Genomic DNA, 27,838 nt, shown 5'->3' with positions numbered 1-27,838 from the left:
TTTGAAAAATCCTCAAATGTTCAAAATAATACTGCATTGAAAATTGGACTTGATTAAGGATCACATGGGGGCAAAAAATTTAAGTGACTCCATAAAATTTCAAAATTTCCGTGAATATCAATTTCGTACTATCAATTTCTGGCGCCCTCCCTCTCTTGGGGTGCAGTACTACGATGCCGCTGGGGTCACTCAAACCCCCCGAACTGAGCCTCTACTTTAGTCAATCCTCTTTGCAGCGCACGCTGTCTGTGGTGATTTCCACCACCAAAGATATCAATGCCAAAGTGACGTGTAATGTGTGAATGTGTAGTCGTTGACGATTGGTCGATTGTTATCCATTGTAGACACTAGTGTAGTGCGTATTCATAATCACCTATACCTCTAGAACCTCAAATTCACTGTGAAAAAAAAAAGCATTTTTAAAACAGTTCTCATCATTTGAATAAAAACTCACGAAAAAGTCCCCGTGTAAATCAATCACTGACTTGGAAATTGTAGGTGTAAAAATGTTAAATTATTTTATACTAATATGGCTATCAGCGGTATTGTTATCATTGGAATTGAGCCACGTAGCCGGTACACAAGTACCGAGAGTCCGTGGTGTGCCCATATCAAAGACATCACTCTATGATCCCGAGCGTGACTTTGAATGCCTCGATGGCAGTCGAAGGGTGCCTTTTAATCGGATTAACGATGATTATTGCGACTGCGGTGATGGGAGTGATGAACCTGGCACAGCGGCGTGTCCCAACGGTCATTTTTACTGTGAGAATGCGGGCTTCGAGGGCCTGTTTATTCCCTCGAGTCGTGTCAACGATGGAATTTGTGATTGTTGTGATGCCAGTGATGAGTATGCCTCAAGTGCCAAATGTTTCAACAATTGCCACGAGCTGGGCCGAGAGGCTAGAGCTGAAGCAGAGCAAGCAGCCGAACTCGCCAGGGAGGGTAACCAAATTCGTCTCGAGATGTGCGTCGAGGGGAAGAGGCTCAGAGGCGAGAGGACCTCCAACCTCGCCAAGCTCAAGGCTGATTACCTGGAGGCTGAAATGATAAAGAAGGAGAAGGAAATGGTGAAGAACCAGGTAGAAGAGAGAGAAAGACTCGCTTTGGAAAATTACAAACCAGTCGAGGCTGGTGAGACGGTGCCTAAATCCAGCCAACAGCCAAGAGAGCTTGAGGCCGGGGAGTACTTCAAAATCCTCGACTCCGATGACAGTGGCACAGTCACGCTTGCTGAGATCCAGGCTAGGGTGATCTTTGATAAGGATGACAATGGCCTCGTTACTCAGGAGGAGGCTATGTACTTCCTCGCCAAGAGAGATGAGCTCAACTTGGACGAATTTCGGGAAAAGGCCTGGCCAAACATCAAGCCATTCCTCTTGAAGGAAGAGAGTGAGTTAATTTCTCCTAATAATAATATCTTTTTTTTAAGACAAGACCATTTAAATTACTCCTTGGCACGTATTTTTACACTTTGCAGATATTCTCCCGCCCGCAAGTGAATTTCTAGGTGGTGAGCATGCAGAAATTCAGCATCGGGGAGGCGAGGATCACGAGGATCACGAGGATCACGAAGATCACGAAGATCACGAAGAGCATCGGGAGCATGAGGAGCATGACGAGCATGAGGAACACGAGGAACATGAAGAGCACGAGGAGGAGAATCCCGAGGAAGTGGAGATAGAGAAAGAGCAGGAGCCAGAAGTGAAGTATGATGACGAGACCCAGGCTTTGGTGGAGGAGGCTAACGAGGCGAGAAACCAGTACCAACAGGCTGAGAAGAACATTATGGACATTCAGAACGAAATTAGAGAGCTGGAGGGAAAAGTGGAGCGTGATTACGGTCCCGACGAAGTATTTGCTTCTCTGGATGGACAGTGCTATAAGCACACAGACCTCGAGTATGTATACTCTATGTGTATCTACGGGCGAGCCACCCAGAGCGCTAAATCTGGGGGCAGTGAGGTCTACCTGGGACACTGGTCTCAATGGACTGGTATCGGACCTAAAAAGTACACCGAAATGAAGTTCGAGAAGGGACACACATGTTGGAATGGACCAGCTCGCACTGCCACTGTTCAACTCCGATGTGGCAAAGAGAACAAACTTATATCAGTTTCTGAACCCAATCGATGTGAATACGCCATGATATTCACCACTCCGGCCCTCTGTGATCCAAATGCAGAAGCCAATAACAGGCATGACGAACTCTAAGTTATCTTATAATTTTCACAAATTAGCTCACAATTGTAGTATTTAATATCCAGGGTTTTTGTCGCATGTCATAGTATCTTGTATTCTTGAAAAATTTTCACTGAATTTAGCAACTTTTCGTATTGAATTCAATCAACTCATACTTGAATAATTTATGATATTTCATCATTTCTAGCATAGAAGACGGTATAATAAAATCGAGTATTTGTCAATAATTCATACTATATATTTTTGTGAACGGCTGTAATAAGCCGGAAGAAAAAAAAAATTGTTTTCAAATTTTTTGAACATTTTTACAGGAGAATACAAAGCATATTTTGCCATGTCATAATTTTTTAAATGATCCACTGAATTTTTCAATTGCGACCCTTACGGTGGAATAGTAAAATTTGAGAAAATCTTTTGCCCAGAGTGCCTAGTGAGTTAAATCCTCAATCACAGCTCAATATCCTTCTGATTCAATGGGAAAAATTGAAAATTCAGTCGATCACCTTTGGAGCATTATTCATAGTGATGTCCACCTATAGAACAAAGTATTTTTCCCACTGAAAAATCGATCGTAAAACTTAAATCATTCGACAATTGTTGTTATATGTCATTAATGCGATTACCGGATCCACTCTGTTACATTCCTCTTTTGTATATTTAGAGGAGCAAATTCTAGGGAATAATAATATCCAGAAGAGAATAAACGAATGAATGAGTGAGTTTAATAATAATTAAGGTCCAGTGATATTGCATTATTTTTGGTTCTCGTGAGAAAAAAAAATATTATAATTTTTCGTTAAACCCCGTTGAGTTTAGGGAATGAGCGAAGAATTGCTGCATAATACTGTAATTTGGTATTTTGTATTTTTTTAAATGTCTCAGTGTTTCAGAGTGGTGCTCAGCGTCTGGAAGGCCCTGAAATAAAGATTGAATTGAGAATCTTGAAAAGTTTTTTTAATTCTGGTGGCTTTATTTGTTACTTTCGTCACCTAAACATTTACTATAATGTATGTAAATATTTTTTCTTGTTACTAGCGCGTATACATTTTTCTGAAAATAATTGAACCGTAACAAATCACATTCTATTTTCATCAGGAATTCATTTGAGAAATTTATTTCAGGCATTTAGGATGTACATTTCATACCACATCCCACAATTGCTACGGAATATTTAATGAAAAAAAAAAAAAAATCTTTAAATTTACCTGTGACGAAAGCTATTTTAATTTTCAATATTCCCTTTGTGATATATACAATAATTTTAGCGGAAAATTTAAAACAAAACAACACGATTCATAAACCTTTGAGCCTCTACTCTTTGGCTCATATAGACAGGTAATAAGTATTCTCTGTACTCTCTAATAATCTCTTGAATTTTTATAATACCTCTGAAAATAATCCAGCAATTTATATAATTCCATATTGACCAGGCTAATGTCTATTTACACATGGAAGTAGGACAATTAATAGTAACGATAAGTAATTGAAACACAAACTTCGTACGTCACAATATTCAAAGTACAGTTTGAAAAAGATTTCAACTATGTTTATTCGGTAATATGGATGTTACTTTATTCAGGCAACTATGAGAATATATACTGTGTTATTAGAGGCACTTAAATCATTTATTTATCGTTTTATCGAACACAGACTACGTTTATATTTGTACAAAAACAAAATGGTTATGATAAGTGAACAGTACGATTATTATAATTCAATAGAGAAGTGATAAAGGCATATATAAGTTAAATATTAAAATTAAAAAAAATATCGATTCAACATCGAAGTGGTGAAGTGAAAAAATAAAACTCTGCCACTTCGTTATGGAATTGAGTTATCTCTTCACTTTTCTAATGTTTTTCAATATAATTTAGAGGCGCGTGCTCAGCACGTAAACTAATTGGATATTACATTGAAAATGTATCAAAGATATCGATTGAGTTAATGTACAGTTTGAATTGCTTTGAGGTCCTGCAATTGGGTAATTTGTAATTGACAGGCTAGCGATTACTTTACTTTTATTTTCCTAGCTTTTCAAACATGATGAGTTTTTCCTTGAAGCTCTTAGTGTCCGTTGAGACTTCGGATATGTTCCCGTTCAACATATTCTGGAGGTCCTCGTCATTTTTTGTGGTTAGTAGATTGTTAAAGAGCAGCTTATCCTCTTGTTTGATGGGGGAGGTGGGCGGCGAAGCGAGTTTCTTCTTGGGAAAGGGGATCGAGTTGCGCTGATTGTTGCCGTTGTCTGAAATTCGACTGACGATCGTCAGAGCAAGCAGCTGGTGGATGTCAATGTTCTCCTTTGAGTCTGACGATTGACGCCAATACGTTTTCTCCATAATTTTAGCATCCTCTGAAGAGGGAGCTGTTACCTTGGCTGGCACTAATTCTGACTTTCTCCATGGATCCTGTGGGTAATTAGCTCATTATTTTATGGTATGGTATAAAAATGTCGACATTCTCAGGAAAAATTGTTAATGCATCGATTTCCTTTGTTTCGCACATATCTCGGCCGTACTATAGATTTAGAGATTATTATCGAATTATTCGGTTGAATTGAGTTGGAAAAATATATATAATAGTTGACAATCAAACGAACAACTCCACGAGCTAGTAATAACAAGGAAAAATACCTCCAGATTGTGAATGGTGTGTGATGTTGTGATACTGCCGCAACCCACCTGCATTTTCCGTTTATCGTCATCAATATCGTTGTGGTGCCTCTCCTGCTCTCCCTCCTTTTCCAGGCTATCGAGGGTCTCAGTACTACCCGACTTGTTTCTCCTCTCAGAATCTAGAGTATCAGTGCTTCCGAGGTCCAAGCTCTCTGACGATTTTTGCACCCGTGGCTTCGACATATCCTCCCTAGGCACAATATCAATAACCGTAGTGCTGGAGAGTCTCTTGGATGTATTTCTCTCATTCCTCTCCTCGAATATCTGCGAGCTCTCACAAGAGAGTCTCTTGCCAGACCTCCACACAGGTTTTCCAAAGTCCACCCTAATCCTATTCCCTTCTAAACTCTTCTCTATGGTCTGGAAACTCTCGCTCGACTTGGAAATAATCTTGCAGTGTCTCTTTCCTGTTTGTCTAGAAAGACTGACATCAGAAGCACTATTCTTCTTATTTTCATGCTCGAGGACGTCGAAGTTCTCGGAGGACATAGAGATAAGTTTAGTGTTGTTGGCTCTACTGGGTCTCATTTCAAGGCTACTGCGCCTCCTCTCAATTGAATCGTCACTGATTAGTGCTTCGAGCACGTGAAGACTGTCCGAGGACTTGGAAACAACGTCCGAGGATTTTGAAATTGGTAGGAGAAATCTTCGAGTGTTTGGTCTGGGCTCATCTCCCTCCATCACAATTTTTTCGAAACCTTCAGTGGACTTGGAGATGGCAGTGGATAATCTCCTGGGCATCGGGCGCACTTCCGGGCCCGGGTCCTCTGAGATCATTTGGAAGCCCTCAATTGATTTGGATATGGATGTTTGGAGTTTCATTTGGCCAGCTGGTGGTTTCACGTCCTCATGCTCCATGAGTTTGTCGAAACACTCCGAGGATTTGGAGAAGGAGTTGTCCAGGCTGTCCGGTGACTTTGACGCAAGTCGTCCGTTACTGAACATTGTTCGTGGCAGACGGGACTCCAACTCTTCCAACACTTCGGAACCTCCAAGTGGTGGTACTCGGTTGGTGGCTCTTCGTACCACTGCTATCGTCTCCAACTCAGAATTGTCCAAGATGATTCTACCTGATGGATGTGAATCAAGGCTGTCTGGAGAGAGGGAGGAGGCCACGCTGGCTGGTTTCCTTTGCAACTCATTGAATATATCCGAGGTTCGAGAGAGCCGGCTCGATGATTTTCGCTGGATCGAGGCCACTTTTTCATTGACTGGTGAGCTACGTGGTGAGCTCATTAATGGTTCTAGGCTGTCTAGGGTGGAGGAACTCTCTGAGATAACGATTATTGTTGATGCGTTGCTGCTCGGGGTTGCTCGTCGAGGGGGTCTACGGTTTTTTGGACGAATCGCCATGCGGTGGTGCGCAGCTGTATGACTAAGACTTGCACTTTCCAATTTCGCTTCAAACATCATAATTGGTTCATCAATTACCTCGTATAAATATCTAAATGTTACTGAATTTAATATATATATATAATAATTGGTTTCATTGAAAACAATCGCCAGGTAAATTCGCCAGATCGAAACGAATAAAAACTTACGTAAGTCCTCCTTTGGCGTCGCTGTAATCCTCTCCACGATATCCTGAGTTCTCGTAACCTGCACATTTAAAATAAAAATAATAAAATTTTCGTAGGTAAAAGTCAAACCAACAGAGGAACAGCAAACGAGCGCTTCTGGAGATGATAATCTATCGTTATTTTCTCCACTCGTTTGAGTTACGTCATCGAGATGTGCTCGACTGCCCCCGCTATTTTCATTTACCTTTTCTCCACCTTTTCCTCAATTTCGCACTACTGAAAGCCGCTGTAACTGTCCGACGATATTTATTTACGACGATATTTTATTTGTTAAATTTCATTTATTCTTGTATAGGGAGCAGTCTTTCTGAAAGTCGTTCAGCGACATTTGAAACTTCAACGATGGTTTTGAAATATCGCATTAACGGTAACTTGTTATGTCCTTAGGACACTTTGGTTGGCTTTGGGTTTGATAGGTGATAGGTGAGAATGACAGGACTTTGGATTTTCACACGGGTACTACTTAACCGCAATGAAAAGTAAGAAAACTGGTTGCATGGCCCAATGATTACACCGAAAACCTACGTTGGCAAGGAAAATTTTTGACGCCGTAGAATATGAGATGATAAATATTAATTGTGATTAATCATTTTGATAAAAAAAAAATATTCATCAATAATTCATTATAAAAAATTTTTAATCTGTAATAAATGGCAATTGTAAGAACTCTTCGTTGCTTAAATAATTTTTATTATTCACAAAAATGACCCAACTGACTTGGTTACCTCAATAAAATCTTTATCCTCTGGTGGTATTCTCTGCCTCACCTCAGCCTTCCTCGACCTAGATACCACGACACATCTCTTGCCACCATCCACCTCCTGTTCTCTAATGACTTTTACAAACGATCCAACCCGTTTGACAGCGACTTCCTTGTCTGCATCCCACACCCCAATGGTTACTTTTCCACTGGGGCTCGTCACCATCTCCTGAGCCCTCTCCGGATGGTATGAATCGAAATTTTTCATCTTCTCCTTGCTCTGGGCATTGAAGATTTCCATTTTAGTTTTGTAGGTGGCATCGAATTTGCATTTCCCCTCACATCTCTCTTCAAGTTTTTTCTCAGATTTATCCCTGGTAAATGTTATTCCCGAGGTATCCTCGCCTCTTCCGTTGTAGAAGTCGATATTTTTTTCTCGACAACCATACACTCCAATTGTTATTTTAGCTGGTGAGCTGACAGCTCTAATTGCCTCGTTGTCGCATGTTCGATCGATCAAACGCCTTCGTTCCACTGGATTTAAGTTCAACTGTTCTATTATCGCTCGGATATTCGAGGATATACTCGTTTCTCTATGGGACACCACCATCTTCATTCCTTCAGAAAAATGATAATACCAGATCTTCGGAGCTATCACTCATTCATTCACTTGCTCGCTACCTGTCTGCACTATGTAAACTAATTTCCCTCTGCTGGAAAATCTCGGGAGGCTTTCACTCGTTTTGTATAACACATTAGATACGGTGGATAATCCTCGGGCAATTAAACGGTAAGATAAGATTATTTCTGAAATTTTGCCTCAAGTCCTTGTTGGCTCGGATCTTCTTGGAACTTCCACAAATCGCCACCTCAACCCTTATTCACCATTTCACTTTTTGTTTTTTTTTTTTTTTGTTTTTGAGAGGATAGTGGAGGTGTTGAGCTTTGGCCAACTATGACTAATTCATCACCAATTGAACAACAATTAAACTTTACTTAGATAAGTGAATTTAACTAAATTTGATGAAAAATGTGACAGTTCTGGTCTTTTCATTGCCTTGTTATCGATTTTATCGAATTTCAATGGATTATTTATACAATAGGTAGAGTGCTTCTTTATTTGACCACACCATTTAATAATATCCAAGAATCCTTTATGTTACTTTGGAAAAATATTTTGAGTATATTTTGTAGAAAAATGTTTGAAAAAATTTCTCCAACTTGATAGAAATGATTTTTTAATTCACTAATACGCATTAATATCCATCATTAATCATCATTTATTTTCACCGATTAATTCCAATCAATTAGAACTGGAGATTGGTTCGTGAAATTAAAAGAAAAAAAAGAGTCTTGTGAATTTTCATGTTGAAGTCTTGAGGGAGATTATGGTTTGGGGCCAGAAGTATACAACCCACGCAAACAAGTGCACCCACGTATACGATGGTCTACCTTTCGCTATTGCCTCCCTCCCACTTTTTTTCAATGCACTTTCCGGATAAGAGACAGGGATTTGGCGCAATTCCACTTGAGAATACGATTGATGTAATCTCGGAGAGGTGACGGGGCCAGATTAAAATAAAGAAACAATGAAAATATATAGATATTCTCACCATATCTGTGTTTACGGAGGCGAGTATGTTGATGAAAGTGAACAGTAATCTTGTATTTTTATTCGCGCCAAGATTATTTTTATTGACTTGTGGGCGGGCGACCACCATTGCACTGCTTTGCACTGCTTTGCACTGCTATTCATTGAAATTCTACGATAATTATTTAAAAAATCGATATTATTTTTGCCCCGCTATTCACGACTTTAATGCATCAAACATTGTTTGATAATACGCATCGATAGAACGGTTCGTGTTCACCGAGCGTGGAGCAATCCGTAACCGTGAACGTGTCTCAATTAATCTTCCCTCATTTGTGTAAACCACTTTCCGCTATTTTTATCGATTGGGTTTGAAAATTAAAAACACCAAGTTGAGGGGTTAAAAAATGAAAGTTAACGATTAATTTTTATTAATTGTTTGCCGGTGTCGAGAGACCGTGACATGTGACATTTGAACGCACAGTTTTACCTTGGGCATTAGAGAAACTGGATACTAGGGATTGGGCACAACAGTCACTGGGGCGAAATTGCCCAGCAATTAATCGCTCCACTAATTGATATTCTCAAATAACAATCTTTATACTTCTATACTATCTTCAATTTTAATCTTTTTATTTGCATTTATGTTTGAATATTTTCCATTGGCCCCTAAGAAAACTACACGTGTAGAAATCTCATACAAAATCTACAAACTTACCCGGTGAAAATTACAAATAATATTCTAGCTATTTGAACGGTAGATTTCATGTACCGCAGTGGAAGAAGAAATTGTTCAAGCTCTCCAATTGAGAAAACCCCTTCCTATCATTAAAACGAATGAATCGTCGAAGGATATTTCTGCACGAAAATATATTTTGTGCCAAGTAGAAAGTGCCATGGCGGGGTAGTCACGCAAGATTCGATCATAACCGTTGCCAATGCCAGTATCGATCAAACAATTAACTCTCCATGATTTTTCATTACCAAGCGTCCAAACGTCACCCATAAACCGATATTATAGAAGTTGGTCTTCTATAAGTAAGTTCGATTAAAATGGATAAAATTATAGAATCTGATACAGAGCCTGTGGCGTGTTACCAAGTCGTTGCGTCGACTTGACCAACCGCACTAGTCCATAGACTGCACGGGTGAATTAACTGCATCCGACACTATCACCTGTGAAAGTAAAGACCAAGGGAGCCTTATTTATTTTATTTTATTTTATTTTTATACCAAGCCAATGATATTATCCGCTTTACCATATTTATCCTTCATGTCATTGTCATTTACATCACTATGTTTTTATCACAGCAACTTATTCAGACTTTTTTTTTTTTAACATTTCAATTAAATCTTTACACTGCCATAAAATTTTCATTAAAATTATTTAAAGAGATGCTTCATTCGTAATTAAATCCTGCCTGGCATTTGTCCATGAATTTTCCCATTTTTTTCATTAATCAACTTCCATTGAATATTATTTTTAAAAACTACAATGATTAATCAAATAGTAATGAGATAGAGAAACAAATTTTTTATAATATTTCATCGAAATTTTTCGAGATACTTTTCGAGGAAAATTTAATGAGGAATATGCACATTTGACTTTCTAAACTTTCGTTTGTGGATTCAAACCGTTAAACTCAAAGAAATTGCCTATTCTTTTAACCCACAAAGGACTGGACAATGCCATTCAACACTTCCGCGTTATTGTCACACGTTTAACAGAATAGTCAAATAAACGAGAAATCTCAATAAAGCAAAATTTGCTATTTTTCCAGTTACAATTAATTTGTACAATTCGAATAGACTTTAGAATAGCCAGTGTTAGTCATGTAAACACCTTTACTTGGAATTTCAAGGAATGTCCACCTGAGCAATTCATTCCTTATTCTCCTATTACTCCATCTAAATCTGAGAATCGTCGTGAGACGATGGTTCCCCTCAAAACTCAACTCAAATCATATTCAAATCCCTAAAAGGACGTGTGAAACAGTGTCAATCACCCCTATTTTTCCACCAAAACACACAAGTACAATCATCGGCTACGTCGCGAAATCTTCCCCGCCGTAGCGCAATAAGGAAATCCATCCGCAAGTAATTAGAAAAACTCTCCTTGATTATTTATCTAATCGCAGATTAATCCGATAAGCGGGCAAACAAAAAGACTCAAATCTTTTGACTCAAGTCTTTTCCCACACGCAGAGGATATTTTCACAGATATTTGCACTTGCTCAGCGATCCGATAAGACAAGAAATACCCTAAAAAATGGTTGAAACAGAAAAAAAAAAAATAGATTATCGAGGGAGGAAGGCATGCTAATTTCTATAGCATACCAGAGCTGATCGTTGCGCTCTCATTCACAGACCTTTGCGATTGTTTCATCCTGACACTTTCAACCTGAACAATTCACGGGAAACGTACATTAAAATCACTGTACTCTTATTAACACCCCAAGACTCGCAAAAATCAGAGAAAACTAATAGGAAATTATGATTTATAACGAATTAATGCGGATTTATGAAGATTAATGATGATTAATACTGATTAATATTGATAATATTGGTACTGAATGATAAAATAATATAACTAGTACTGAGAGGAGTGCTCGCGGCACAACTCGGTACATACACATTTGACACTGCAAACACGAGTGCACAAAGCCTGGGAAATAAGAGGGATGGCGGAGAGAGAGGAGGGAATAGTGGTTCATGTAGTGGGGAAAAAGAAGAAAAGGGGGGTGATAGAGAGGGCTAGATTATTTGTAATGGTACCAGTAGGAGTGAAATCGCCAATACGTTAACGGCACATCTTACTACTATCCTACTATCTCCTGCTTGCCAGCTGTTTTCCATCCGTTTATTTTTATTCAACTAGCATTTCACCGATGATCAACTGTATACCTCGTCAAAGCATTTACCACGTGCCGCACTAATAACACATCTACCTATTTTTGTCTATTTTTATTATTCTTATCATTATTATTTTTTTCATTTTCTAAATCACGCTTTGAGGTGGAGTCGTGAAAAATGTAGTTAAAAGCCGTGAGAAAATGGGGCTGTCGTGAAACCGTTGTAATTGCAACCATGGACAATAACTTTTTTATTTTTATTCAATAGTTTTGTCTCTTGGAAGTGTAATGCCACGTGCCAGGTGGTTGACCCCGCGAAATTCTCTGGTATTTGTTTCAAATGTCAGCGAATATTCAAATGCCACTACATTGTTTCATTTGAATTTCGCGGAGTGACTTTGCTTGACGCAACCGTTAAAATCTTCAAATCTCGAAAGTCATTCATTCGATCAAATGGAAAAAATTATTAGTATTGTCAGGCAGAGATTGAATTTCCAAGTGTAACTGTGATTTTTACGCTTAAACGACTAAGGTAAAGTGTAATGGCTCAAAAAGTACTGCTTTCTCGGGGCAAAGTTTATTCAATTGATATAATTGACGAATAAGCATTTACAGCAAACTTGGTTAAATGTAAATAAAAACTTTCTATTAAAATCTAGAAATAGTTTTCTCAGAGATATCGTGCAACGATCACGCAAATATTTTCATCGATTGTCGGTAACTTACCTCTAGGTAATGAACAAAATGGAATGCCTACAGGGCTGTTCCAGCTCATATAGTAAATTAATATAATTAAAATGAGGAATCTACCTTATCGGTATCAAAAGCAAATGAGAACGACTGTGGGGGCGCTGAATGTTTAAAAATCGTAAATGTCAAATTTAAAATGCACAAGTGTTGCTAGATTGCTATACACACATCGAAAGAGGTAAGTACTGTGAGTCAGGCTGGGTAACTGTAATTTCATTTTAACATCGACTCGTTGCTATAAGTAACGAAATAAACTCAATCTCAATCATTGGGATCTTGTACTTTTGATTTATCTCCCTCGAAATCTTTGATCCCAGCAGTCACCCACCAGTTGAAATTCTGCGTACGATGTGTCTGTGTATAATCGGAGCTAATTTGATCGGAGGCCTATTTCTTTCCGAAAAGAATAAAGCTATTGCTCTGATAAATGCTCTTTGTTTTTTGTTCATTGAGTATATATATTTTTCTTTTTATTTGTCAAATTTCTGGAGGAAATGAAATGTCGAAAGGAGGAGAGGACGAAAATCGCTTTCGTTGTTCATTAAAGACAGATTAAAATGTATCTTCAGTTGGGGACGACAATCGCGGTAACGGAACATTATCATTACGCCGTCGAAAGCATCCGGAAATAATAGAGTGATGGGAAGTACAAAGAAGTATTCCTCTCCGTTGATGCTTCGAGTGTTATCCAGGAAAAGGAAAACGAGAACAAGAACAAGAGCAACAGCAAGAGCAAGAAGAGGAAGAAGAAGAAGATAGTGGGTAGGAGATGGTCTACTCCTGCTCCGTTTAAGGGACAAGTTGTTAGTGTTGACAGGGCAAACTTGACACCCCGGCAAATTAATGGCGACTCGATTGTTTATTGCATTAAAAATAACAAAAGGAGTGGACGACAAAACGGATTATGCTGTTTTGACGATATGAAAAAAGAATCAATGAGTGTGAGTCACGAATTTTTCAAAACCGGTTGATACGCCTCCGCGTTGAATTGTTCTTTCATTCAGAAATCGCTGATATTGATAAAATCTATGGAGAAACTTACCCTGAATTTTGGCTGCTCCTCTTCAATTCTCTCTCCCTTATCGGATTGTGTAAAACGATTCTGCAATTCCGTAAGAACTCCATTAATTTCTTTCTTTTCCCCACAAATCAATTATTAATGATTCAATAGATAAAAAAAGTTCACCCCCATTTTTATTATTTTTTCTTCCGAATAACAGCTGTTTTAATTGCTTAAAATTCATATAATCGAATAGCTATTGAATAGTATAGTTCTCATTCGAGTTTAAAGAATTTCTATGAGTGAACGGCCCATAAAATACTCAGTTGTCAGAATCTGGAATTTGTTCGGTAATATCTAGAGTAGAGTAGAAGCAGAACTAAGAGGCTTCAGGGTGTGAACGGATCAAGCGCATAACTGAGGAAGCCTCACGTAAAAAGTACAAAGCCAAAAAAAAAAATATATATATATATATATATATATATATGAAACGTACGTTCTCGATGTATTATCTCACCTCATTGGTTTCCTGGTGATAGCGGTCGCTGGTTGCCTGCAACGCAAAAACACACAGACCTATAGTCCGTAATATGTACTATAAACCCTATTGTTGGTGACACACTCAAGTTCCAATGTATAGAACAATGACGAGGAAATGATTTTTCCGGATAATGTCGTGTGGCAAATGCAACAAGAAGGCAGATAAAAGAGTGACTGTGTTGAATACATATGCGAGGAATATGTGTGCTTGTCAACTCGCGTCGTAAAAACAACATCGGGAGGGAAAGAAAGGGAAATAAATAGCGATGAACGGGTTCATTTGGAATTTATGTATCCGACAAGTGCGAAGAGCTGCTGAACACTAAAGTCTGCTTCGAATGACAAAGAAGAGGTGTATGAAGTTTCGGGTGAGGTTGAAATGAAGATATGTTAGTTGTTACTCACGTTCGAGGCGTGAGTGAACTCCGGTGAAGTCGACGAGACCAGCTGGTTTCGGCCCTCTATGGCCGTTTTTATTTGCTCCAGCACCTGCACATACATTGTCGTTATTTCATTGCTCTTTTTCCACTAAATTTCCCTTGATTTTTATATTATTTTCTCGATTTCCAACAAACCTAACTATAACATCATTCAAAACATTTATCAGTTGAAAGACATTTCAAATTTTTTTTTCACCAACTAATTAATTAAAAATTCAACGAGATACTTTTTATATAAAATCATAGGACATAGGGAAAAGTATATAAAGTATATACCCTCAACGATAATCGATGATTGTAAGACTCATGAAACCCATAATCTCTGGGTACAGCCTCGGCACTGACTTTGGTTTGTCGCCTCTGTCAAAAGAATAGATCAACTGAATGCAACGAATACAAAACCATAGGTCGAATTGGGAACAGCGTGCAAGGTGGATGGCTTAATAATGAAAAAATTCAATTGTGCACTTTCTTACGGCCTATCAGGCCGGAACGCCTTAAAATAAGATAGAGTTAGATCAATGTCGACTATTCTTTATAAAAATGCTATATAGCCGATAGTGGACTACATAGAATTCACATGAAAATTAAAAATAAGCTAGTTTCATTTGATGCAGTGGTAGAGTTAACAGTTTTCTCAGTGACCAAGGCAGTAACGTACTTTAGAAACAAGGGAGGGGGTTGAAAACATCTCGTACGACGTCTGCAAACGCGTTTAAATTTATTTCTGTGGATGACCTTATTGCCAAAACCGAAACTAGAGAACTGAAGACTGAGGCAGCAGTGACGCGGACTCGATCCAAAGAATTCTCGTTTATCCTCTTAATAATTTAGCACGAAAACTTGCTGCATCATCCGAGTGCCTGAGTAAAATTTAATATCTCTGCCTTTATAATTTACATAGACCCGACTGAGGGAAGAAAATGTGTAGCAACAATTTGAGGAGACGTTCTTTTTCTTCTTTCTCGAGGCAGTAATTCATTGGGGGTCTGATAAAATAAAGAGAGATGTACTTCTAGTGTTGCCAGGGTATCCAGAGATGACAACGGCCGAGTATGGGGCACCTCACCGGGGAATACACTGTCGTGGGAGACTGAGAGTTGACCTGAGCCGATGCGCAGCTTTGCGAATGGCTCTCCTATACCACCACTGCGTCTAACGAAAACACTGCAAACAAGTATTTTACTATTATTTCATCGCATATCAATTGAACAACTCCACATATTCCAACATTACAACATTACAATACTTTAATTTTTATTTTATACAAAAAATAGTATATTTTGATACGAGTGAGACGAAATTTTAACGAATGTGAAAATGCCAATGACAGGAGTTGAAAATTTCCAGTTGACATGTGTCGAACAGTAGTTTTTGACAGTGATTTAACGTTCAGCAAGTGCCGAACTGTGCTCTTTTAGTTTACTAGTAACTGAGAAGTTTTTCCCTTGATTTTTTTTTTTTTTTTTACGGGTAAAGGCACTTTTCGGCACGAGCGTAGCACAAACGTAGCAGCGATGTCGAAAAAAATTATAATTTTTCATCAAAAGTGATTGATTGATCAGAGATTATTTTCGGATGAACAAGTAGAGAAACAGACAAGTGGGAAAGCATTACTTTTATCTATATTATCGAATAATGAAAAACAACCGTACATTGACATTACGAATATCTCATTTGTTTTCTCTCGCTTGAGATACACAAGCCATTAAGTTTTAATGGAATTTCTCGAGAAAAAAATACAGGACAATGTCAAGCTCGGATAATTACTCTCACATTTTCAGGCGGCTTAATGAATAAACATTTTAACAAATTAATTACATGATAGACTAAAGACACTCATCACCTAGAGCATAATAGTATGAAAAATTAAATTTCTGTGAATGGAAAACAACAAAACGTATAGAAAGCCGTATAATCTAATAGATATTTACTGATTGAACGACTTCCTCAAGGAAATTCTGTATTTTTTCGGCCACGCAATTTGTCTCCGGCTGAAATAATAACGACAAAAAAAAATGTGAAAGAAAGTGTGGAGAAACGTGATTAGTGGATTTGAGAGAAATTTTTAACCCAGAATGGAGAAAAAGGGACTCATTAAATAGAAGTGAATGGTAATGATTTTGCCCGAGTTTACCTCTGACGTTCACAGGAGTCTGTGAGTAATTCACTGGCACTACGACTACGACCCTCCTCAGCTACTCCAGCTGGATGTCTCAGAGTTACTTCCTCCCTATCACGAGTGCCTACATCACCATCTCGTTCTCCATTTCGCGAATTAATTCGCGCATCAGCTGCTCCTCGGCTTTTCCGGCGAAAGATTCTTCGCAGGCCGCGCAGAGGATGAAATCTCCTCCTTTTTGGTTCTACAACAATTAATGGTGTACTATTTTCAAGTTGTAACATTCCGAGGAATATTTTCAATAAAATAATAATGACCGAAGGATTGAAATATAGTATGTTTGGAAAGATTTCTCCTGCTATGTAAACATTATGAAAATGAAATCACGCCTCCAGAGGAAACGAAAGGAATATAGATGTATAACGTGGCTTCTATATGTTGCTGTGACAGAATCGCTAATCAATCGATAATAGTGTAAATAGTGAAAATCTCTATTTAGTCCGATTTAATCTAGTCTGCTCACTCGATTAATTATACGAATTCAATTTCTATTATCACGATACCCCAATTGATGGAGGATAACAGATGTGTGAGCGATTATTCTTGAGTTTGATAAAAATCGAGTGATAAGCTTGCATTTCTCCAACCAATTGACAATCCACTTTTTAAAAATAAATCATTATAATTGTCGAAGAAAAAATTAAAAATGATTATTTATTCTCTGTGAGGAGATTAATTAAAATTATTTACTGTAAAGATCTTTGGATCTTATCTATCATCACCATACTGAACATTGAAATTAAATACAAAGACGTTATTGTACTGAATTTCGATCCCTCGTGAGAACTACACTCAACGGAATTATTAAATTGTCTAGATTCTAGATTCACTAGTCAACTGCCTACCACATTCTATCACAACTCACTCAACAATGAATAATCCTGATAAGATACCACACACTTTAGATTCAATAAATTTTTATCTCAATAGCGATGATAAAATCCCAAAAGGATGCCGTTCCCTTATGTAGAGTTGAGCGTGGGTAAATGGCGAACATGTTAACCGATCAATCATGGATTTACACCACCTCATTCTTCTGAAGGAGGGAGAAATTAAATTATCATGCTTACACACCAATATTTCAATTGTCACTCATCACTCATGGCTCCATCATTTTATTAATTCATAAAACACAACGAATTACAGTTAAGTACTATGGAAGAATATTCATATGAAATATATAATATTAAGGTAAAGAAAATTTGCAACCGATAAAATTTTGTGAGATTTCTGTTTTTTTTTCTGTGTTCTTCCTGGATTCGCAGTATTTTCAAGAACTTAAGTGAAAGTCTGATTGAACAATGCAACAATTGAAGATGAATTAACTTGTTAATTATGATACACCTCCTGTGTAATTTTCTGTCTTAATTTCCTCAAATGCTATGAATCTCCAATTGTTATGTTCTCATAAAACAGTAAAAGGCAAACAAGTCCTAAGCAAAATAAATTGCTCAGCATTGAAGGCATCGACGGTACACGCGATATTAAATCGGTCTGCGTTTAAATGTTCCACTGACCTAGTCACTATAATTCCACTGACTATAGTCAAGAGACAATGCTAATACCGATTGATTAGCACGCAATCTTTGATTGATTAGCACGAACAATTAGATTTGATTAATCGAAATTCGTCGTGACTTCAGGCGGAGTAAAAAAATGCAACGAATGACATGCAAATCGACCGGGTATGGGTAGCCTTTTTTTAGAGTAAAATGTGCCACTGACCCGAATCCAGTGAATGCAATAACTTGACGATTCGTAGAGGTGAGTGATAGCAAAAGTGCTTGTTCAATAACCATTCTAAGACGGAATGATGCACGATTTAAGGGGGAATGTCATTTTCGGTGGCTTTTTCATAGAACTATATCTAGAGACAAATGTCTAGTTGAGATATTTCGTAGCTTTACGAAAATCATAAATATAAAAATCATAAATATAAAAATATAAATAAAATTATCGGAATCGGAATTATATGGGTAAATGTGTTCAGGCCAATGTCGATTATAAAGTGGTGCCTTTCAGATGGCCACTGGGATCCCGGTAAACAGCAAACAGCAACCAGCAACAATTGCAACGGAATAAACCGAGCCCGATCAACCGTGCAAACATCTCCAATGATAGAGATAATCATTTTGTGCATGGTAGTTGAATAATCTTCAGGCTTATAAAGGAGATGAAGAATTTCCCCCCTACGTTTAAGGATTACTGATTTCTAAAAATTTTGTCATCTTCATTTGAAAAATGAAATGAATAAGAATGCTATAACTCACCCTTAGGAAGCGTATCAGCATTACGGTGTCTGCCAATTTCCCCTCCGGTGATATTATCCTGGGGAGGAGGTGATGCCTCCCTCACGCATCCCATCAGACTGAGTGCTCCACTTGCTCCATTTGCTCCACTACCCCCGCTAGCACTGACGCTCGTGGAGGTAGACATCCCAGTTATCTGAAACACCCGGTAAACCCACACTGCAACATACGACTCTTTCACATGATAATACCAATCCGTTAGTACTCTCTCCATATCCTCACAACTGTCAAAGCTTATCTCAATAAATGAAAAAAAAAAGAACGCAATGCAACTCGGAGTTAATTTTTTCGGCCAACTGACGCAGTCCGTCGAGTGCGAGTGCGAGTGCGAGTGCGAATGCGAATACAACGAACGGGTGAGGAGATATGTTACCATGGCGATTGCAGTGGGGCGGCCATTGATTCTAACTATCCCACCCTTCAGGCGACCCTGACCTTCGCCAACTGCACAGCTGACTGCCCCAGCCCACTACTTACACTTACCCATCCTCGAGGTGTGTCCTGCAGTTCAACTGCACCTTTGTCCATCACAATACTTGGGGCACTAATATGTAAACCATTCACGCTCCATTTATCAGGCTCAATCACTTCTCAACCGCTTCTCCAACAATCAAGTTGGTTTTCGGGAGGAGAGGAGGAGTGCGTAAAAAAGTGACATTTTGGTAGCTTATTTTGGTAACTGATCCTCGTGACTTATAAGAAAGGGAAAGCCTCTAATTATTATATATTATTATATTGAGCCACACCGTATATTTTACATAATATTAAATGGAATGGATATGATTAACTTGCAGAATGTGGAAGGACTTTTTACTTTGTCAAATATTTCCCGACTTTTTCTCATGGCCAACATTTATCATTGCAATGATACTGCCATGTTAATGATATCCCTTTTTACACACCTATGCAAAATAATTCAATCACTCTACCCATTCACTATTCTCCATCGTAAAACCCATAAATATTCAAATGAATTATTGAAAATTTTCTTTTATATGAAAAGATAACATCCATAAGTGTAAGATGTAGGGGCGCGTAGAATAACAGAATATTCTCCAGCATGTATTTTCATTCTAAAATAGCTTGGGGGAAGTCAGCAAAGTGAATGGTGATGAGAAAAAAAATGTTCAAGTGCATGCGAGATACGAAAATAAACGGAGGGTTGTCGGTTCGACGTATACAACTAAAAGAATCAACCAACTTTGCAAATATCGTGGGACTGGGCCGAACGAGTATAGGGCCGGGAGTATAGCCTTGTTCCTGCTAGTTAGTACATTAACAGTTGCTTAACGTCTGCAGCTTCATCACAGTGGCTTTTTACATTTCATTCAATCAAACATCTCCTATTCTGTCCACCACCGTCACACAACAAACAATAACATCTCCTTGATCCAAAAATAAATATCCATTTCTGTATTCTATTGAGATCCGGAGGCTGTTGTGTAAGTACCTATTTAAGCAGGACTTTTACACACAGGAAGTTGTCATACGCCAAGTGAAAGCAAATCAAAACAATGAGCAAAAATACATCTTAGGCTAAAAAAATCTACCCGTCACTATCTTTTTTTCATCTCCATATTCAGCTATACCTCGCAGTATTAAAAAAAAAAAAAAAAAAAAAAAAAGTATCTCCTCTATTTTAGATTGCCTGTGAGGAAATATGCAACCGATCCAAGCTGTAGATGAATACGAGGACAATTTCGCATGTAACTCAAATTTTTTCTACCCAGAGGAGAATAAATATTCAACTTTCCTGCACTGAGGCAATGATGAAAATTAAAAGTTTTTTGCGTGATACCTACACGGAATATACTATTTTCTTCATTGAATTGTCCTCGTGTAGCATAAGCGGAAAATTCTGCGGCTAGCCTATAGGCCTCTCTGTAGCTGTCAAGAGAAATTGTATCGGCGAAAAATGTCTGGAATATTTTGCGCAACTAACGGGCAAAATACAGCGGGTGAAAAACACATTTTGCAATCAAGCTCGATGTGAATATTTTGAGCTGCTCAATCCAGAAAGCTTAAAATTTTTTTCCATCAAAAAAAAAATCAACCTCGTCCATGTTATTCCATGAGATGTTATTACAATCACGCAATCCTGTGGGCTTTAAAAAATCCTCGAATGACTGATGTTGTCAGTGCGTCCCGGATAATTGCTTTTTCGTCAAATGTCGGACGCTGACACCAACATTTTTTTTTCTGCATGGATGGAAAAATGGAATTGTACGAGGAATTGGAAAAGTCATGGAGCTGAATGTCCTACTTGGATAATGATTATTCATCCAGAGGAAGCGACCAACAAAATGGTAGAGTGATGAATCAGCGAATGCTCCTTATCATTGTGATAACTCGGATAATTCGCAAGCAAAAATAGTCAAGATATTTCCCCTTTTCCATTGAAATTTAGAGGCAATGCGTTTTTGAATGAAAAGAAGAGTGACCAACTGAAGTATTCCCTCAACACTATAGGTGTACGGGCATATTGGTTAGAACAACTCGTCAGATGGATGATTTAAAAATTTTCTATTATATTGAATTCAATAGATATCCCCCGCCGAGGTATCGAGTATTTTGTCCCTGACCTGAAGAGGTCATTAAAATAGTGTTAGAATAATGAGTCAATAGACTCATTCACTAAAAACTCACTCAATGCCCATCATTATCATCTGGAATAAGCACCGATGAGTGATGTATGCATGAATATACAAAACTATCTGCATTCCGGGCGATGGCTCACGGTAAGGCAGCACGTGGGTGGTTATCGGAGGACAATAGCATGTGGTGAATGACCCTCTAGAAATGGTTTGATTTGTTTTGTTTTTCATAAAATCTACAACGGTGGAAATGCATTAAAGTTCTCTTGGAGAGTTTTCGCCGTTAATTCTATTAAAATTATGAAAAACCTGCGAATAGGTGGAATTTTAGGAGGAAAATGGAAGGAGGTCACAGGACAAAAATTATGGACGTTAACGAGGACCTCTCATACACACCCGGCCGATTCCTCGCGTACTTTTAACTCGTTACACTATCACTCATTCCTCACACAACCAATGAAAACCCCCTCCTCCATTTCACAAAGACTTGAGTTAAATCTCTCACAAGGTTTTAATCCTAAACCAGTCGTGCGAATATTTTTAATTGTACTGTTGGGAGAAAATTGAAAATTCATATTTGATGAGTTCATATTATTCAGTAGCTTTGAGAAAGATAAGAATGAAAGAATAAGAAAAAAAGGCTGAAGAGAGCGCTTGTAAATTGAAGAAGAGGTGAATAATAGCAGTGAGTGACAAAGTTGTTCGGCCGCCACTGTCATTACAGGTAGGCCCAAAGGAGGGCCCAATGATATCGACACAAGAGCAGGAACGAGTTCAATTTCCCACGCTATGTATCCTCGTAATGGGAAACACCCGATAAATAATCAATGGGCTTTTCGCGCTCTTTCAGCCGTCACGCGTTTTATCCGTAACAGTTTCTCTCAATTTTTTATTCCCGTTCTACTTTTTCTCAAATAGTTGTGCAACAGCGGACAAAAGATAAAAAAGGAAAATTTACTGAAGACCCAGTGGTTTTTCCTGGTAGAGTAAACTGTGTGTTGTAGACTCGGGGGAGAACTTGGAGGCCAGGAACCCAGAGCAACCGAGTATGGATAACGGTGCGGTCGATTAGCCCACAGTGCCCACAAGGCGGACAATGCACGCTCCCAGCCAATCCACTAAACAATTGACATACTCCTCCCTCTCCTCTATTCTCCTTTATTTTTCGTTTATCAAGAAAACCATTTTATTACTAGAAATATTCACTGTAAGCACAATTATCAATTCTCTTTGTTTTTAAAAATCGTCATCGCAGTCTAATTATCTAGGTGAGATGTATCGAAATGAAAGAGGCTAAACATCGAGATATGTTGGTGAAAGATGGAGGAGGGGATGATTGAGTTTGTCAAATGTCGAGACGAATGGTGATTTCCTGGAGTAATCCAAGCGGCCAATTGGGCCGTTTAATTGCCACACGCGTTCAATGCCAGGCGGCAATAATTAACCGTCAGATTGCATCGTACCATCCACTTTCATCAGCAGATACCAAATAAATGAATATTTTTTTTTTTTAATTCAAAGAGAAAATAGATGAAATTTATCGAGAAAAGAAGGCGAAGAGCAAAGAAGGCGTATGAGAGTCGATCTCAGGGTGGATTCCCACCACTTAGATGGTCACGACTTTAGTCGTTCTATACAGTTGCTAAACACCTAACCGGCTACACTCCCTCATTCGATAATGCCCTTTAAACTCTTTCTCCAGCCACCTTAAGTCCCAACTCTTTTTTTCATTCCTTAAAAATTAAATATTTCCATATTCTAACATTGCCAAGATTTTTTATAAATTGAAGAGAATCAATAAGTCGAATAATGGATTAGAGGCTCCTCTGTAAGATCGAAAAATGGCATCTATCAAAGAAAGAATTATTAACTTTCTTAATAAGAAATCATTGGGTCTCAGAAGGGGGTATTAGAAGGGAATCGAGGCAAAGAGGATTTGAGAGTAACATGGAAACATCACGCGGTTACTCACAGAATCAACCGGAGCTGGGGAATGTTGCATAAGACAAGATCTCGGAACGTCTCCTTTCCTCCATTGCGCAAATGCGGGTTGAGACGGTGAAAAGCCGCGATACATATGTGTGAAGCGGCAAGCCCTCGATCTGAATTTTAGCCTCTATTCGCGGTACCCATATCTCTGCACCTGCATCACCCGTTCTTCAAATTTCTATTCGCTTCTCCATAATTTGGTTTGGTCAAAATTTTGAGCTTTTTCATATGTTAAAATTGCCGATCTTATGAAAAACATAATGATTAGATTATGTTTGCGCATTTGTTGTGGGATATCGTGCAACGATGGTCGTTATGGACACCATAAGTCACCGCCAGTGGGTCATTGAACCTGGCCACTGCCGATCGATATAATATAGAGTAAATAGCCAAGACGCCTACACGGACCACAATAAAATACGAATAAAATCTAATTGACGGCCTTTGAATTTGCAATGATATTGAAAAATGATAAAAGTGCGAAGAAAATTTTCGTGAAAAACATCCATCAGATATGAAATAAATAGGATAATAGACTCAGTGAGGATCTCGCTGAGTGATTAACCTGCGAAGATGGCATTTTTCTCGTGAAGATGTTGGAGTGGTGCTGTCTTGCATAACACATATGTCCCTGAGAAGCCTCAGTTCAGGCCGGTCGGATTCCTCCTACGATCGACTAATATACATACAAGATCTTTTTTCTCCTTTTCTCCTCGCCCTCAGTCTCAAGGATATCGAGCTTACCTGTGCTTTCTACCCCTGCCCTTTCCCCGTTATTAACTACATCAGAATTAAGGGGTCAATAAGCAAACTTAACAAAAGCCAGTGATGATTCTTCCAACACGGAAAATCATGAGTGCGTGCAAGGTGAAACGTTTGATTGTCACGCTTGAGATTCTCTCGGGACCCACATTTATATTTTTTATTTTCCGTGGAAAAGTATCTTAAAAACCGTACACTTGAGACGAGCAATCTCGCTTTCCCAGCTATTAATTCATAAGTGTAATTACAGTCCATTTTCTCATTCTTGTTCAATTAAAATAATTTGTGACAACATCCCATATTAATTGCCATTAAATGATTAAGGACGATTGAGAGCCACTCATTTTCTCATTTTTGAAAGAAGAAGAAAATCAAAAATTGCTGGCAAATGGAAATCTGAATTTGTACTCTTGAATTTGTAATCCAAGTTAAAAGGAAAATAATAAAAAGCTAGCGTGTCGGTGATGTTTAAAGGATTTTTAATTCTCCCCGTAGAACCTCCAGTGAAATTCACCCGCAACTAAAAGTCAAAGCAGTCATATCAAAGTCATATCAGTTGATAAAAGTCGGGGAAAACTTGCAGTTTGCGTTAGATTATAGCAAGCTTTCCGTGTTGTAACAACGCACTCGATTTCATTCAAATCGAAATGGAAAATTTAGCATTATCAAAACGCGAATTATCAAAACACGAAGTGCTGGGGGGCGCATTATTTTAGTCGATTTTAAGAAAATTGGCATGCATGAGGGGCTTTTAGTCAATTTAATCAATTGAGTTATGAGTAACTATCGAAACATCAGTTATCATTCTCATAAAACATGGGCAAATGCATTTGAAAAGGGCGATTTCATCAACTAAAGCGGCCGGGGCTGTGCTAGTGTTATAATAAAAACCAAGCTCAAGAGGAAGAGAGGGGCCCTTTCCACTTGGACGAGCACAAGCAAGTGATTCTCAACATCAATTTGCTCCTTTATATTTACTATTAATGGGATGGAGATTAAAAATCCAGGAACCAACGAGGTTGAGAACAGCCAGAACGTAACCGAGTGGTCCGGCTAGCTGGTAGCACACCTTCAAGGTCGTATACTGCTCGGCATTAACTGATACTTGCATCTTTTTAAACCGCCTTAACAACCTCGGGTTAATGGAATCGAAGAAAGCGATATCGTTCAATCTTGGCCATGTCCTTCGACAGTGGTTAGATACTTGGGTTCCCCGGGGCATTTTCAAGAATTGGGTCGTGGTCAGCCGAAACAGGGAACTCCCAAAGAGTCTAGCAAGAAAAAGAATGTCGGAGTCGGTTTGTTGCAGAAGATGATAAATAATAACGTTGATTTATGTAGAGGGCAATGAGGAGTTGACGAAACTAATAAAGCTATTTTTCCGTGAGTTTGATTTTTTTTTCAAAGACTGATGGGAAATAGACAGTTGATTGAGTGAGCATAAATGCTCCCCCCGCCTGATCTATTTCTCTAAGAACATCTCCACAGCTATTTTCGATGTAAAATCCCTTAGCCTCTTTGCGCCGGAGCCAAGATAAATTCCATTCTCACAAGTAAAGAGTGCATACGAGTCGACAGGGTAGGCGATCCGGAATGCCAAAAGAGGGAGTCAGTGAGAAGCAAAAAAGCCACGTAGAAAAATACTCGAGGGCTGGGTGGTAGTCGTTTACACAAAGCTCTAAACACAAACAAATCCATGAGAAAGGATTAAACCCAACAAATGGAATGTTTCAAGGCTTCCTCTATTGTTGAATAATACACGTGTGACTATAAATATTCTCCGGGATTACTCGCGCAATGTTACACAATTTGGAGAAATCGTCAATCGTCAATTAACCAGCTGATCATCTCCCTTCAATTCCTACCTCATTAAATAAACAATACAATTTCCCTACTAGTTTCACTTCTTACACAATAATGATAATTATTGAATTATCCAACATTGAAGTGTAGTTTGAATTAAAAACACCATCATGTCGAAGATTTCACTCGTCTCTCAAAAACGATGAAATCGAAAATAAAAGAAAAAATAACAACAACTGAGATGAGGAGAATTTCATCAACGATAATTATAAACATAGTGCGTTGCCTAAAACTTGCACTTAATGAAATCACTTGTGAATTTCTCGATCACCTTTTTTCTTAGCAAAACCCACTAATAACGCACGAATATAAACACAACAGTCTAATTGATGTTTAGCAGCTAGACGTTTGAATCGGAAGACGTGGAAAAAATGTAAAAATAAAAAATGAGGAAATATGTCGGCTAATATTGTTGACTAGAAGAGAAATGTGGTTTGTCTTGAAAATAAAAATATTGTCGATTGGATTTGATGCGATCCAACAGGTGGCTGTTGCCGAGTAGAGGAGGCAGAGGAGCGGACCCCATTCACCCGACGGACGAGGCTGATGACCCGAGCAAAACACTCACTAAAAACCACACGCTTCTCCAACTGGTTCCCTTTATTTTTCCGTCAATGAGATTTAACGAGAAAAAGTCACATAATTATCTACTCACTTTGTAACGACCTTGGGACATACCTTGGCGAGGTTGCTGTATCGGTCAAGATTATCCTTCCAGTGGAAATTCAAGAGATGATTGTACGATGGTCATGTGCACTATCAAAATCACGTTTCACCACTCTTTTTACACTATTTACACACTCAATTTTATACTTCCCCGGCTTGATGGGAGTCCACACACTCGCGAGCTGCAATAAACATTTCAAGGCCTTTCGCGGTTTTAACAAATGAAAAACGGGTTTGGTTGGTCGTTGAAAGAAAAACAAAGGGATAACCAGCATACGGTGTAATCCACGGTAACGCGGCCCACTCAACTTGATCAGTGAATACTTACTGGCGCTACGGCTAGCCCGCTAGCTGCTCTGCGATCGGACCACCCAGCACCATCAGCGCCACCAGCGGCATCAACGCCACCAACGTCCCCCATCGGCATCTCACATTGCGCGCGCCTTTCTCACACACTCATACCCAAAGAGGATTGACTATAGTATAGAAGCTCAGTTCTGGGGGTTTGAATGACCCCACCGGCATCGTAATGCATTATTTTCGCGCTAAGACGCATAGAAAATTAGATAATTGCAATTTTTTAATGATTCAGAAAGTCGAGTTGAGTTCAGTTTCGATTCACTGGAATTGAAAAATTCGAAAGTTTCAAAAATATATTAGGGGAGCATAAAAATCGAGAAGGTATTCACTGAAATTTGAAAATTCAAAATTTTTGAAAAAATATCAGGGGAGCATGAAAATCGAGGAGGTATTCACTAAAATTGAAAAATTCACTTGGAATGGGGTACTACAATACCGGTGGGATCACTCAAACCTCCCAGAATTGAACCTCTACTTTAGTCAATCCTCTTTGATGAATTGCTCATCACATCTGTCCCAGCCAAGTATTTTTTTTTTCAATAAAATTCAACAATTATTATAACCAAAAAATTGGAATATTTTTTCACGTATGTAATAATGGTGTTTATAAAATACTGTTAGTTGGTATAAAAAATAGCTACGTCATGCATCCATCGTTGAATGATTTCTCGATTGACGAATTCTGTTTGTACTTCATTTAGGACAAAATTCAAATAAGTATGCAACAATCTTGGGCTCAAGGTCAAGTCGGGAATGATAAACTATTAGCTTTTCTTTTATTTA

General features: G+C 38.5%; 2 protein-coding genes across 8 annotated transcripts; one reads left to right on the top strand and one right to left on the bottom strand.

The window, feature by feature from the left end:
* Nucleotides 1–269: 269 nt before the first annotated feature.
* GCS2beta (glucosidase 2 subunit beta) lies at nt 270–3,141 on the top strand. Its single transcript, XM_011311613.1, has 2 exons — nt 270–1,392; nt 1,481–3,141. The coding sequence occupies exons 1-2, from the start codon at nt 507–509 to the stop codon at nt 2,212–2,214; spliced, it is 1,620 nt and encodes a 539-aa protein (XP_011309915.1). The 5' UTR covers nt 270–506; the 3' UTR covers nt 2,215–3,141.
* On the bottom strand, nt 2,818–27,032 carry LOC105270589 (uncharacterized). 7 transcript variants are annotated; one of them, XM_011311625.1, is made up of 12 exons: nt 26,708–27,032; nt 18,783–18,957; nt 16,468–16,696; nt 16,265–16,324; nt 15,344–15,497; nt 14,607–14,690; nt 14,296–14,379; nt 13,868–13,903; nt 13,393–13,452; nt 6,419–6,476; nt 4,836–6,277; nt 2,818–4,610 (listed from the first exon to the last, which is right to left on the bottom strand). In XM_011311625.1, the coding sequence occupies exons 2-12, from the start codon at nt 18,946–18,948 to the stop codon at nt 4,221–4,223; spliced, it is 2,763 nt and encodes a 920-aa protein (XP_011309927.1). In that variant the 5' UTR covers nt 18,949–18,957; nt 26,708–27,032; the 3' UTR covers nt 2,818–4,220. The 7 variants fall into 7 exon arrangements, with proteins under 7 accessions (XP_011309927.1, XP_011309935.1, XP_011309950.1 ...); XM_011311633.1 differs by having other exon boundaries at nt 4,884–6,277; XM_011311648.1 differs by lacking the exon at nt 14,607–14,690.
* Nucleotides 27,033–27,838: the final 806 nt, after the last annotated feature.

The sequence above is a fragment of the Fopius arisanus genome, unplaced genomic scaffold, assembly GCF_000806365.1.
Source record: "Fopius arisanus strain USDA-PBARC FA_bdor unplaced genomic scaffold, ASM80636v1 scaffold00003, whole genome shotgun sequence".
NCBI lineage: Eukaryota > Metazoa > Arthropoda > Insecta > Hymenoptera > Braconidae > Fopius > Fopius arisanus.
Note: the sequence above shows the minus strand (reverse complement) of the source record. Positions and strands in the feature narration are given on the sequence as shown.